This window comes from Sciurus vulgaris, assembly GCF_902686455.1.
Source record: "Sciurus vulgaris genome assembly, chromosome: 2".
NCBI classification, from domain to species: Eukaryota; Metazoa; Chordata; class Mammalia; order Rodentia; family Sciuridae; genus Sciurus; species Sciurus vulgaris.
Window position 1 is genome coordinate 194464563 of NC_136462.1, and position 14998 is coordinate 194479560.

Sequence of the window (14998 nt, forward strand, 5' to 3'; positions counted from 1 at the left end):
CTCAGTTTTTAAATACCGATACAAAACTGAAACCACACAGGTATTATCTTTATTCATCATGGTAACCAAGGTCACAAGCTTACTAACACCTGTTCTGGTAAGGAAGGACAAAGGCAGTACTTTCCAAAGCTGATTGAGAAACATACTGTCTCGATCAGCACCAGCCCAAGGGAGGGCACTCATGACAGCCACCAAAATTACCAATGCACCATCACTCTGGCCCCACAAACCCCCTGCAGATACTCCCTATAGTCCCACGAGAGCACAATGTCCCATTCAAGGTCATTCACTACAGTGCTGCTAGGGACAGAAAATCATTAGAAATAACCTAAATGTCCATCAGCGGTAGGCTAGCTAAAGAAGGCACTGTGTCTCTGTTCCATGTTACTTTTTTAAAGCTATAAAAGCATTAAAGTAAGAATTTAAAAATGGAACAGAATATTATGCAGTGGTATGGAATGAGCCCAGGGCATATTATTAAGTGGGGAAAAAATAATGTACTGTGTAAGTCAGACTAACAATTGACTAAAAAAGAAAAACCTGTGTTTGTCTGTGTAGAGATATAAGACACAAGTGGGTTTTAGGTAAATACCTAAAAATTCTCAAAGACAATCAGAAGTTGATAAGCACCTGGGGAGGGGGACAGGGTGGCTAAGGGAGAGACTGACTTTGCAATGAATGTGGTTCTGAGCCATTTTAAACAATAAACCATGTGACTCTATGATAAACTTTACTTTCATTTTTGTATTTAAAAATAAGATGTCAGCCAGGCTTGGTGGTGCACACCTCTAATCCCAGCAACTTGGGAGGCTGTGGCAGGAGGATCTAGAATTCAAAGCCAGCCTCAGCAATTTAGCAAAACTGGATTCAATCCCTGGTACCAAACAAATTAAATTTTAAAACCCAGGGCTGGGGATGTGGCTGAGTGGTAGATACTTGTATGGCATGTGTGAGGTCCTGGGTTTGATCCCAGCCCTACAAAAAAATTTAAAAATAAAAATCTCACCCTGCTGCCCAGTGACTCCGCTCTCAGCAGGCAGCCTCTGTTCGCCTCCCACCGCAGGCCCAGTTTCAAGTGGGAGGCTGAGGAACTCGCCGGCCCCTCACACTCCTACCTCACCTCGGGCACTGACCCCTCACCATTTGGCCGTGAATTGTGAAAAGGTGTGGCCCCCCCGCACTGGTCAGAGCCAGAATCCCAGGGGAGGAAATTCCCCAGACACCAGAACAATAAGCAGAAACATGTACTGCATGCACTGCATGAAACATAAAGTAAGCCCTCGGCAGCACTGCCCACCCCCCCAGCCTCCTGCCCCAGCCTCCCGGGCCCCAGCCTCCCGGGCCCCAGGGCAGCCTTGATTCTACCTCTTTTGCAGATGAGGACACCCCTCTCAGACACCCCCAGGGCAGCTAAGGGCGGAGCCAGGCTAAGGGTCAAAGGCAGGCCCAGAGTCACCACTCCCAGCCATGGGCTCAGTCCAGGTCACCCTGCTACAGAACATGAGAAACACCTCTACGTTGTCTGGTCGGCAGCTTTGGGAGCAATCCAGACGACAGGGACAAAACAGGCCGCCCACCCACCCTGCTGCTCCCTCCAGCCTCACTAGGGTGACCACGCTGCCCGTGCCTCCCCTCGGCCAGAGCCTGGTGGCTGACAACTGTGCACAGGGATCATTCAGTCCTCAAAGCCACTGAGCAGTGTTTTACGCTCCTTTTTCAGAGAGGGGACTCACTTGCCCAAGGTCATGCAGCCTGTAGGTGGCAGAGCCCAACCTTGAACCCAGGCTGCCTTGCTGAGTCCACACTCCGGGCCCTTGCTCCGCGGAACTGCCATCTCCACGGGTACCGCTTCTCTTTCCCCTGCTCCGGAGAGGCCTGGGCAGCAGCCTGGCTGCCCGCAGCTCCGCCTGGGGCGTGGCTGTGGCCCGGAGACAGCCTCCGGAACCCATGGGAGACAGGTGCTTGGCAAGTGCCAGAGGTCACTGTACCTGCTCCCGGGAAGGACTTTACCTCTAGAAACAGGGAGTGGAGGTGCGGAGGAGGGAAGATGCCAGCTCAGCTGCACAAGTACCCTCACCAGGCAGAGGGCTCACACCCTGCCCAGTGTCCCGCCCAGGGAAGCCACGCTGCCCTGCAAACCCTGTTTTTTTGTTTGTTTTTTGTTTTGTTTTGTTTTGCAGGTGCAACAGCTTTACCACCAGAGACTGTACAGAAAGATGTCCTTTTATTCATGCAAAAAACACATGCCAAGTGCTCACAGACCAGGCAACAAACCTTCAATACCCACCTGACCGCACCCAGAGGAGCCAGGCTCCCAGAGCCTCTCCAAAGCAGGTACTGTGTGACGTGGCAGGCGGGGAAGCCACCACCCAGTTCTGGCCCTTGACCATGGGGAAAGCCAGGCTTCTGCAGGAGTCAACGGCAGAGTCCTTCAGAAAGTCACTTAGTGAAATGCAGCTAGAGACCTTGAACCCCTGGCCACCTGCCCCAGGAAGACACTGAACCCAGGAACTTAAGAACACAGACCTCGAAGAGTCTTCAAAAGGAGGGGAAAGTTTATGCATCAGGGTATCCTCTGAAGACTAACTTATAATTCACAACAGCACAAATGAACCGAAATGTCCCTCAACAGCCACCTGTTAAAGACACGAACCAGAAGGAAACTTACCAAGTGTAACCAGGGAGCTGGGCTTCAAGTTGCGGCAGGGGCCAAGGCATGGCTGAGGGGCACAGCGCTTGCCTAGCATGCACGAGGCCCTGGTCCAATTCCCAGCACAGCAACATAAACAAACGATCTCGTTCTGCATCTTTAACTTTTCCACCACGGGGAGCACTACTAACACGGAAGGGGGATACTGGTTCAGAGTCCCAAGTATGAGGCTCAGTCTGGGTTCTGAGGCTTGATGTGTCGGGTCTTCCTGGGTCACACAGCCTCTCCATGGCTTCCCGTGCAAGGCCTTGGTCCCACAAGCCCCTGGTTCTACCACTAAACAGCCCACAGCTACTAAGGACATACCTGAGAAGGGCTCCGCCCACTTACGGCCACTGCACTGTAACCTTAGGATGCTGCTGCCTGCGGCCCCAGGGAAGCTGCCGGGACAGGAACAGGGGCATGTCACGCAAGCAGCAGCTGTGGGATCAATAAACCCCGGGCCTGGTCACTCAGTGACCTGCAACCCAGGCCTGTGGAGAGGCAGATGGCAGGCTGCAACTGCAGCTCATTCCTAAGTAACAGCCAGCCAGGGAGCAGGCAGGGAGGAAGGAAGGGAGCAGGCAGGAGGGAGGAGAGGTGTCTGGATTCCCCTTTTTATTCTGTGCAGAAGGGGGTTCCATTGTTTTCCCTCCTGATTCCAACACTCAGTGCACCTTCTCCAAAAGCTCCCGTGTGCACTGCCCACCACAAGCCCCCGCCCCATGAACCAAGAATGCAGAGCCCCTTAGGATTATTCATGTTGCTGAAGAAGCTGAGGGCGCTGGGGCAAGCAGGCTTGACTGGAACCCTGGCTCCTAGTCTTCACTTGCTGATTCAATCAATCGAACATTTATTGAGCATCTACTATATGGCAGCCTTTGTGCCAAGCACCAAGGGCACTGCTCTTGGAGACTATATTCTGTAGGTGGGCAGGGTAGGGACAAAAAACAAAGAAATAGGAATACACCACTGAGTGGGAGGTGGCTCCTTTAGAGTAGGTGGTCTGAGAAAGTCCCTCAGAGGAAGCCTGGGAGGCCAAAGGCAGCGGAGTCAGAGCTGTGTGTCTTGGGCTGTTGTTGAATCTCTAAGCCTCGTTCTCACTCTCCTGGGAAACATAGAGTGGTACCTAGTGCCAGCCATGAATAATGCCGCAGGCAATCCACTTCAAATACCTAGGACAGGGCAGGGGACGTGGCTCAGGGCCAGAGCCTGCCTAGCATGCATGAAGCCATGGGTTCCACGTCCAGTACTGCGAAAAACAAAAAATTAAACCCCTAGAACAGGAGTGCTGGCACCTCAGAGCGAACTAAGTTCTTTGAGGAAGCCAGGCTCTGTGGTTCAAGTTCATGTACAGAAAGAAAAAAAGCAGTTCTTCCAAGAATACCTATGGGTCCCTGGAGCGTTAAACATGCTGACAGAATTGCGCCTCTGGTGTTTGTACTACATTCCCAACATTAAAACTGCCAGGGAAGCCTGGCACACGGGCACACGCCTGCAATCCCAGCCATTTGGATGCTGAGATAGGAGGATTCCAAGTTCAAGGCCAATCTGGGCAACTTAGCAGGATGCTGTCTCAAAATAAAAACTAAAAAGGGCTGGGGATGCAGCTCAGTGGTAAGTTACTCTGGGTTCAATTCCCTGTACCAAAAAAAGAAAAAAAAAAAAAAATCGCCACAGGAAGAGTGCACAGTAAATATTTAAGGAGTGAATGAATGGGTGAATCAACAGCAGCTATTTTTAGTTTCCTGCTATAAATTCCATTAACTATTTTGTGAATGTATAAAGCTGTGAGATCTGAATACCCTTTCAGATAGCTGGCAATCCTCTGAAATGTCCAAAATTCAAGTACAAGATTGTCAAGCACTGGTTTTCTGTGGAGTCAGGCACAAAACTTTTGTGCCACTTTGCTGTTCTGGCTTATACAACCCCAGCAGATGACTTCTCTTTCTTCTCAGTACTGGGATATGAACCCAAGGAGCTCTACCATTGAGCTACAGCCCTGGCCCTTTTAATTTTTTACTTTGAGACAGGGTCTAAGTTGCAAAGGCTGGCTTTGAACTTGTGATCCTCTTGCCTCAGCCTCCAGAGTAGTTGAGATTAGCAGCCCAACCACAAGGGACCTTTCAGGACTGGGCACCCCAATCTTCCCTTTGTTTGCTTTTGCACTGACTGCACTGGAGAGCTACCATTCGGGGTGAAAATATTATTTCAAGGTGAAAATACTAATCAGCTGATGAAAATATAAGGTACTGGTTAAGTAAATGAAAGATGTTTTCTTAAATATGTTGCGCTCGGGCACACGTGTGTGTGCGCGCGCGCGTGTGTTGCTAGGGATCAATTCCAGTGCCCCCCACACACATGCTACCCAGCTTCTAGGTTGTCATTTAAAATATCATTCGCAGCTGGGGACAGTAGTGCACACCTGTAATCCCAGCAACTCAGGAGGCTGAGGTAGAAAGATTGCAAGTTAGAGACCCTGCCTCAAAATAAAAAATAAAAAGGTCTGGGCAGGTGGCTCAGTGGCTCAGCACCCCTGGGTTCAATCTCCAGGACCTCAATAAATAAATAAATGTAAAACATCATCTGCAGAGACACTGAGATACCCCAAACCATTAAAATGCAAAGTAGAAGAAGCAGAACAAAAAACAATGTCCACACAGAAATAGAACAGGAAGCAAACACTGGCTGCTGAAATGTTTGTGTTGACTGTGGCTGGCTCTGAAGGGAAAGCGACACTTATTTCCTTCATTGCTTTTGTCTGTTCTCCAATTTTTCTTATACACACACGTGCTCGTTTTTCAATTAAAGAAAAATTAAATTCATACGTTTTCCCTGTACCCCTCCTCCTGCAGATTACTCGAGAAGAGAGAACTGGGTGGGGGACGGGCACCTGGCGGCCCAGAGCGCAGAGGCCGCTGGGATGGGAAGCTTTGCCAGGGCAGATTCGGTGTGACCGCGAGTCAGCCTTGTATATCTAAAACGTAATCTCAGGTCAGGAAAAGGCAGCCACTCTCAAATCACAAATGAAAACCTGCAGTGCCACGATGCGCTCATCAGAATGGTGAGACGAAGGGGACAGACAAGGCCAAGTGCTGGCGAGGAGGGGAGCAACGAGACCTGCTGGCGGAGGCCAAGATCAGGGCAGCGGAAACTGGACTCAGGCCGGCTGTCCATTAGGGGAGAAGGGCGAAGAGACCATGCACATGTTCCTGCATGATGGTACCATCGGAATGTGTGCATCTCCCCGACATCATGGGCCGAAATCCTGATCAACAAGGTGACGAGGTCAGGAGGCGAGGCCACTGGGAGTTGGTAAGGTCCTGAGGGTGGAGCCTCCTGAATGGAATCATAAACGACACCCCAGAGAGCTGCCCTGGCCCTGCCGGGGTGAGGACAGAGCGGGAATCGCACGTCCTCACCAGAAGCTGCCATTTGCAACCGGCTCTTGCACTTCCGGCCCCCAGAAATGTGAGGAAGGCGATCTCTAGTATTTATAAGCCACCCAGGCCTACACTTCCTTAATAACGTCCCCAAAGCACTAACAGTGATAGCTGTCCACAGGCAACGGGGTTCAGCCTTACAAACCTGACATGGAACCAAAACCCAGGCACTCCAGGGCCGCACTGCACGATCCCAGTGGTACAGAGTTCAGGAACAGGCAGGGGCTGGGGAGCAGCTCGGTGGCAGAGCTTGCCCCGCACACACAAGGCCCTGGTGCCACCGCCAGCACAGCAAAGGAGAAACAGAAAGACAAGAGGAAAAGCTGAGCCCGCTGTTACAAGACAGGAGTGTCTGTCACCACTGTTCCTGAAGAACGTAGAGCTGCTGGGACAATCCGAAATTTCTAGAACTGTCCTCTGTTAAATATGGTTTCTGCTAATAACGAGCCTTCACCAAGGTTAACAGGGCACACATGCACATATCTCCAAGTCCCCGAGGCCTCAAGACTCCCCAATGCCTTTCCCTCAACAAACACCATCTGCTCTAAATGGACACTGCAAATATCTCTAACAGGAGTGGCCTCGGAACAGTGTTTGCTACCTAGGTTCAAATTACAGTGAGTCTTTTAAAAAACTTAAAAGTGAATGCTCGGCCTGAGGGTGCACACCTGTAATGCTGAAGCTCGGAAGGCTGGGGCAGGAGGATCACAAGTTCAAAGCCAACCTCAGCAATTCAGCAAGGCCCTAAGTGACTCAGTAAGACCCTGGCTCAAAATAAAAAATTAAAAGGGCTGGGGATGTGGCTCAGTGGTTGAGTGTCCCTGGGTTTATACCCTGGTACCAAAAACAAAACAAAACCAAAAGAAACACCTGAGCATCATTCTAATTTTTTTTTTTTTTTTTTTTTCAGTGCTGGGGATTGAACCCAAGGCCTTGTGCTTGTGAGGCAAGCACTCTACCAACTGAGCTATATCCCCAGCCCCCTGAGTATCATTCTAAACCAAAACAATTCTAAAATGAAAACCAAAAACTCCCCTGTTCCTCAGTTTTACCATCTGTAAAATGGGGTCATCAACAGGGTTAAATGGGACAATCCCTATAAAAAACCTTTTAATAGTACCTGGCTTTACCTAATAACATGCAACAGCGGTTAGCAATTATTACTCTCCTCTAATTAGTACAACAAAAATAACAAGAAATACCAACAGCCATAGGAAGCAAAGTCAGGAATTGCAAGCGCTGCAAATGCTTTAAGCACAAGGAAACTTCTGGGGACGGTGCCGGCCGTTCCCAGCACACAGTGCGTGTTCTAGGCTGCTCCGGGGGGAGGGCTCAGCGCCAGGCCACACGACTTCGCAACATGTTTTTAGACAGCTCTCAAGATCGCACTGTCTAAATCGAATTGCCAATGAACTCACCCACGTCGTTTAAAACAGAGGTTGGTTAACAGGGCTGAGAGAGACCACGCCCACAGGAGACGCTCCCTGCGTTAGCGCGCCTGGGTGGCCAGAACAAGGCTTTACAGACCAGGCTGCTTCAACTGCAGAAGTCCACCCTGCCCTGGTTCTGGAGGTGGGAGACCAAGGCCAAGGCGTCTGCAGGTCTGCTTTCCCCTGGGTCTCTCTCCTGGGCCACAGGGGGTTGTGTCCTTGCCGGATGCCTCCTTTCATGTCTGTGTCCCAATTCCCCCCCATAAGGACCAGTCACATGGGCCAGGGTCCACCCTGAGGTCTCCCCTCACCTTCGCCACCTATCCCACAGCCTCACCTCCATACGCAGTCACACGGGGAGGTCCTGGATCTGGGGGTGGGGTGCCCTGCAGCCCACTTTTGCCAAATGTTCTCATATCAAAGCTTCCTTATTAAAAAGCTGACCTCAGAGTCGAGAACAATAGTCCAAACATGAATTTCTGGCCCAACAGGATTTTTTTTTTTTTTTTTTTAAGACAGGCTAAGAGCCAGTCATGGTGGTGCATGCCTGTAATTCCAGCTATTTGGGAGCTAAGCCAGAAAGATCCCAAGTTCAAGACCAGCCTGTGTAACCTAGCTGGATCCTACCTCAAAAGAAAAAGGTCTGATGATATACTCAGTGGTGGAGGGTCCCTGGGACGGAACCCCAGTTCTGCAAAAAAAAAAAAGAAGAGCCCCCTCAGCTGACAATTTTGTTCTCTTAAGGGACACCTGATAACACCTGGAGACATGTGGAAGGCGCTACTCACATCTAGTGGGTAGAGCCAGGATGCTATAGATGTCATGCAGTGCCCGGGACAGAGGGTGTCAGCAGCACGGAGGCCGAGGAGGCCTTAGGGCCCGAGGCTGACTTCACCCCTGCAACCTGCTCAGCAGGCTGAGGTCCTCCCAGGTCTGTGTTGACACTACCTGCTGCTGCTGCTGCTACTCCTGCAGGGACAGTGGCCAACGGGCCGTTCTCTGGCATTCAGCAACTGCCACGGAGATTTAACTGGGAAGGAGGAACATCCATCTCCGGCCCAGCCCACCTTTCTAGCTCCCATTGGAAGCCTCTCCTCCCTCACGGGCTCCCTTCCTACCGTCCTGACCTCCAACTGCGTTGAGATGAACATAGCAGCAGCACTAAAGCCCCAGGCAACCTGGAACTAACCACCGAAAACCGTGCTTTTCATAGATCAGCTGGCAAAACTCAAAGCTCTTTAGTCGATGAGCTCCACCAGATCCTCCCATTCTTCCCCTCAGAGCAAGAGTACGACATTTCAGACAGGCCTCTTGGGATGGGCTGCTGCCCCTAACGACCAGGCGAGGCTCCAGGCAACCCAGAAGCCTCAGGGACTGTCACTGACTGCTTATTTCTCTTTCAACTGAAGCCCTCCTTTTATTTTAACGTATTCTAAAAGGAAATGGCCTGCCATACTACACACTACAAAGAGATCAAGCATCATTTGGCACAAACCAAAGGAACCCTAAAAAGAACGACTAATCTAAACTTCAAATTTTTGCAAGGAGCTCTGGTGATGTTTCCCACAGGCCAAACTTTCCACCTGTATGTCAAGATTTGAAACCACATGAAATAAAGAACAAAAACAAGAGTGAATGAAATTAGCACCAACCTAACTGTGTAGGTAAATCATGGATAAAAATGTTATAACGAACCGGGGTGCCGGGGTATACCCAACCACTCGGGAGGCTGAGGCAGGAGGATGGCAGTTTAAGGCCAACCTTGGCAACTTAGCGAGACCCTGACTCAAAGTAAAAAAATAAAAAGGGCTGGGGATGTAGCTCAGTAAAGTTTACCCCGGGTTCAATCCCTGGTGCCCCCCCCCCCAAAAAAAAATTACAACTAGTCTTTTTCTTTCTAAATTAAGCCAAAGTCAGGGGGGCTGGAGGGACTGTTTAGTGGTACAGCATTTGCCTAGCTTGAGGCAAGACCCTGGTGGTCCCAGCACCACAAAAAATAAAAATAAAAAATAATTTTTGAAAGGCAAAGTTCACTCACTTTCCTGAGTGAAGCTGCAGACACTTCACACCTGGCCCGGTCACTGACTTTCACCGCTCACATCTGAGTAAAGAGACCAGAACTTTGTGTTTTGAGTAATAACAACCCCAAGTCCAGAGAGGAGGGCTCCAAGCCTTGCCTCCTCTTTCCAACAGGTTGCACATATGGCCAAGGTCAAGTTCAAACGGTCCCTCTATCTCCTCGCTGACCTTGGGTAGGGAAGAGCTCTGCAGTAAAGCTGGGCAGGCCCGGTGGACGTGGCCCACACTGCACCCAGCTCCTACCTTGGTTGGTAATGACACATCCCTAATGTCCACCTGAGCAGAAGCCCGGGGCTGGGTGGCTGGCAGAGGGCGCAGAGAGCACTTCCCGATGGCCCACTGCCAAGGCTCCTCTGCCCCTTCTCGTCCCCGGGGCTGTGCCCTGTGCACAGGTATCCATCTCCCCGCGGAAGGGAAGACCTGGCGTCTCCCCAAACACACCCCGCCCCCAGGGCTGGGGAGCTAGCTCAGTGGGTAGCGCGCTTGCCTTGCAAACACAAGGCCCTGGGTTCAATCCCCAGCACGGCAAAAAAAAAAAAAAAAAAAGAAAAAGAAAAAGAAAAACCCAACCCCCACTTGTACTTCCTTCCCAGCACCTCCTTCAAAGACCCCTGGGGCACTCACGACCCTACACTACTGATCCTCAAAACCTGCAGCGAACTGACCTACTCCCTAAGTTTGTGACTCCGAACTCCACGGTCATGCGGGGACACGCGCCGATGGCAAGGAACTCCAGCAGCCCGGCGCCCGGCTCCCAGCGTGTCCGCGGGCCACCTGCCTCCTGGCTGGCTGCGCTCTCACGCTCTAGACGGGAGTCGTCTTTGTGGTCTCTTTCGTGCTCTGTTTTCTATATTTCTGTGCTTTTCCTGGGTGACTTTACCATTGAAAATGGTCCCCAGGGGGCTGGGGATACAGCTCAGTGGTAAAGCGCTTGCCTAGCACGAGTGAGTCCCTGGGTTCAACCCCAGCTCCCAAATAAATACATAAAATGGTCCCCGGGCTCAGTGGCACCTATATGTGATCCCAGCTATTCAGGAGGCTGAGGCAGGAGGATGGCAAGTTCCAGGTCAGCCTGGGCAAATCAGAGAGACCCTGTCTCAAAATAATGACACGGCCTCTGAGCGCAGAGCTGAACTGTCCCGCGTTCCCGAGACCAGGAAGACCCGGCGCCTCGCAGAGCTAGCGCGTGCGTTGGGCAGAACGTGACATCAGTGTCAGTGCGTCTACAGCGGGGTTCACTCAGGCGCTGCCAAACAGAAACCCCTCCGACAGCATTCCGTATCCATCCTCCGGTGAAAATGTGACCGCAGGCTTGAAAAGACCAAACCCCACCCCCTGGGGGCCAGAGGTCCGGACGAGGTAACTGTGCTCACAGTGACTTCACAGAATGGAACTCCTGTGAATAATGAGAATCATGCCAGATGCTACCTCCATCATGTCAAAGAGAAAGGGCATTTTTACACCAAAAATTACAAAGGACATCTTCCATAAAATGTTTCCAGCTTCTGGTGGCTGGAGATGTAATTCGGTGATTGAGTGCTTACCTGGCATGCACAAAGCCCTGGGTTCAAGCCCCAGCACCATTAGGAAAAATAAATAAATAAACAAACATGTTCAGAGTATTAAATTAAACAGACCTATCTGTCGGGCCAGGTGTGCTGGTGCAGCCTGTAATCCCAATGATTAGGAAGGCTGGGGCAGGAGGATCACAAGTTTAAGGCCAACCTCAGCAACTTAGCAAGATACTATCTAAAAACAAAAAATAAAAAAGGGTTGGGAATCTAGCTCAGTGGTAGAGCACCCCTGGGTTCAATCCTTAGTACTGGGAAAAAAAAAAAAAAAAAACACAAACAAACAAAAAACCAGTCCTATCTGTAAAAAGAACTCCCTCATTGGCATTATTTCTCTTAGTCCCATGAACTGTGAAACCTCCATCTACAGACCCTGGTCCTGGAACAACGCTGAGGACAGCTACCTGCAGCAGCCCTGCCACTCAAGACTCAGCAATGTTAGGTGTGTTGATGTGGGTCCAAGGCCACTTCTGGTGGCTCTGGATCCTCTGTGGCCACTGCTGACCAAAGTTCTTGCTCCGTAAGACCCTGTGCATGTCCTTGAAAGAGCTTCATGTCACCCAGAATGAGAACTTACAAGAGGCTCAGCCCTCCCCTACGGCTGCAGAACTTCTGGAATTCAGATTCTCCAAGTCCCCAGGCCACACCTGCTTTAGAGAAGAGCAAACTGAGGCACAGGGAGGGAAAGAGTGGCTTGAAGTTATACAAAAACAAGTTGAGCACCTGTCACCTAAACAGCCAAACTCCAAACCCTGAGAGTTTCTGAGCACCAACACCATGCAACAAATGGAAAATCCCAGCCAGGCATGGCGGTGCTCACCTGCAATCCCAGAGGCTTGGGAGGCTGAGTTAGGAGGACTGCAAGTTCAAGGGAGCCTCAACAATGCAGCAAGGCCATAGCAACTCAGCAGGACCCAGTCTCAAAAAATAGAAAGGGCCGGGAGTGTGGCTTCATGGTTAAGTACCCTTTGTTCCATTCCCAGTAAAATAATAATGACATGAAGGATGATGATGAATAGAATATTGAAAAGCAGGCATGGTGGCAGACAGCTTGAGCCCCAGCCTCCCAGGAGGAGGAGCCAGGATGAGTGCTGTTGAGCACACAAGCTCGAAACCAATCTGGGCAACACAGAGACCCCATCTCAAAAAACAAAGTGCTGTACAAAACCACCTTTGAGTTATGTGTGCAAGGTATTTTGCGTTTAGACTTGGGACCCAGCCCCAAGATATCTCAAAATTTTTTAAATCTTAAGTCTAAAACACTTCCAGTTCCAAACATTCCAGATCCTCCACACTCAGGAAAACGGCAAAACTGGTCCATGAACCTAGGACTCTCCAATCCTAGAGCCCAACTCTTTGCCACGAGGCAACAAAGCCACATCATGTTCCGGGAATTACAGCTTGTTAACATGCCCAGTTTTCATGTGTTTAGGTATCAGTGAAAGATCGATTGGTTGGTTAGGCACAATGATAGGCACCTGTAATCCCACTGACTCCAGAGGCTGGGGGAAGAGGATCACAAATTCCAGGCCAGCCTCAGCCACCTGGCGAGATGCTGTCTCAAAAAACAAAAAATAGGGCTGGGGAGATAGCTCAGTTGGTAGAGGGCTTGCCTCGCAAGCACAAGGCCCTGGGGGTTCAATCCCCAGCACCGCAAAAAAAAAAATAAAATAAAATAAAAAAGACTGAGGATGTAGCACCCCTGGGTTCAATCCCCAGTACCAAGAAAAAAAAAAAAAGACAGAGGTGCAGGTCATTTACAGAGCACCTCTGGGTCCCATCCCTATCATCAAACCACGCACACACACACACACACACACACACACACAAAAAAAAAAATATATCATTTTTTAAATTATAATCTACAACATTTTTTAATATATATATTCTTAGTTGTCAATGGATGTTTTAATTTTATTTACTTATATGTGGTGCTGAGTATTGAACCCAGGGCCTCACATATACCAAGTAAGGGCCCCACCACTGAGCCACAGCCCCAAACAACATTCTTAATCTCTTTTCTTTTTTTAATACAGCAGTTTTCAAGACTGATCTGGGTTCTAATTCGTTTCTGCCACTCACCCTGGCCTTTCTGAACCTCAGTTTCCTCATCAGTAAAACGAGGACCTAAAAATGCCAACATCAGTGGCCACTGTGCATTATAAATGAGAAGCTGCTGGCTCAGGGCCAAAGCACTGCGGGTCCTAAGTGAATATTTGTTCCTTCCTCCACAGGCAGGTAGTGAGTCACACAAACACGCTGATTTAAGTTCTGGGCTCTCAAACACGGGGTAAGAATGACTTTTTTTTTTTTTTTTTTTTTTTTTTAGTTGTAGATGGGCACCATAACTTTATTTTATTTATTTTTCATGTGGTGCCAGGCAAGCAGTCTATCACTGAGCCACATAGCCCAAGTATGACCTTGACATGCCTCTGAGGCACCCACCCAGGCAGGGGCTCCTGTTGATACCCAGCCACCCCCACAGGAGAAGGAGCCCGGCGTGAGAACCTGTGACCAGGTCTCTCCATCGCTCCCAGCTTCCCCTCGTGCCTGTAACAAACTACCACAGATTTAGAAGCTAAAAATAATGCATGTCTGGGCTGGGGATGTGCACGAGTGACAGAGCCCCTGCCCAGAAGGCATGAAGCCTGGGGGCAAGCCCAGCACCACCAGAGGGAAAGCTCTAGGAGTAAAAATCCAAAATGGGTCTCCTGGGGCTAAAGTCCAGGTGTCCCAGGCTGTGTTCCTTCCGGGAAGAACTGGTTTCCTCGCCTGTCCCAGAGCACCAGCTGCCCACGAGGCCAGCCTCCTGGGGCCTCCTCCGTTCTCAGGCCCTTTTCTCACCTTCCAGCAGCAGGACAGCACCTTCAAATCCTTCTGACACTCTCCTACCTCTGTCTCCAACTTTTAAAGGCCCTGAGGTTACCATGGGCCCACGGGGGAATCCGGGATGAGTCCCATCTCAAGGTCATACACTTCATCGCATCTGAAAGGTCCCTTTGCCCTGAAATCTAACACCTTTGCAGGTGACTGGACAGCCTGGGAACCAGGCCCTACCTGCCATACCATATGGGCTGTAACCTCTGGATGAATCCAAGATTCATGCTATGATTCTTCTCCATTAAAGGCTTGACTTCTTACACCTTCATTGGTACATCTTCCTAGGATTCTTTCCATTTCCTCTATATATGGTGTTCTGACATCTTAAGAAACCTTCCTGGCTGGGCAGAGATGCCCCGGGTGCAGACCGGTTCTTCAGGTTACTAAAGGCCCCTACAGGGAGCACAGCTCTGATTAGCAGGCTGACCCACTAAGAGCCAGACCTCCTCTACCTGGCCCACATGGCCCTGGCTTTGACCATCCCAGGGTCAGGCACGCAGAGACCGTCCCTGCTGCCAGCACCCACTGAAATTAATCAAGCTGCTCAGACTGTGCTGGGCACTTGCCCCCCTTGCTTCCTCGTGGAACCCCCACTGAAGGCCATGACCTGCAGCTCCCCCGGCCCATCTTCTGCCTCCTGACCCCCCTGCTGCTGTTCCCATATGGCTGCCTCCCGCCTCTCTGACCTGGGAGAAAAACAAGTCACATTTCCTAAGCCTCCACTCTCCTCCTCTTATGGCCACACCTGACCGACCAAATCATACAGGAACACGAAACATAACTCTCCCCTTAAAACAGCCTTCGCTAGAACATGGGTCTCATATTTAATGACATTAAGTCATCTCAGAAACCACACACCCCTAAGCCCATGTCCTTCAGTGGAGGGAAAGAGAACAAGGCAAACCA

At 50.3% G+C, this 14998-nt stretch overlaps 1 protein-coding gene across 5 annotated transcripts in view; it reads right to left on the reverse strand.

Moving 5' to 3' along the window:
- The window catches only part of ATP9A (ATPase phospholipid transporting 9A (putative)), a 119625-nt gene that overhangs the window by 98133 nt on the left and 6494 nt on the right, over nucleotides 1–14998 (reverse strand). The window contains exon 1 of one of the 5 annotated variants that reach the window (XM_079127003.1): nucleotides 11279–11299. The exons of 2 other annotated variants lie outside the window; for them this stretch is intronic. Coding sequence is in view for 1 of the 3 variants with exons in the window: in XM_079127001.1 (XP_078983127.1) it covers nucleotides 1734–1834 (101 nt within the window). In the remaining 2 variants the exon portion in view is untranslated. Of the gene's footprint in view, nucleotides 1–1733; nucleotides 1864–7899; nucleotides 8037–11278; nucleotides 11300–14998 lie in introns of those variants that run through there. 2 more of the 5 variants (XM_079127002.1, XM_079127001.1) reach the window with 2 other exon arrangements.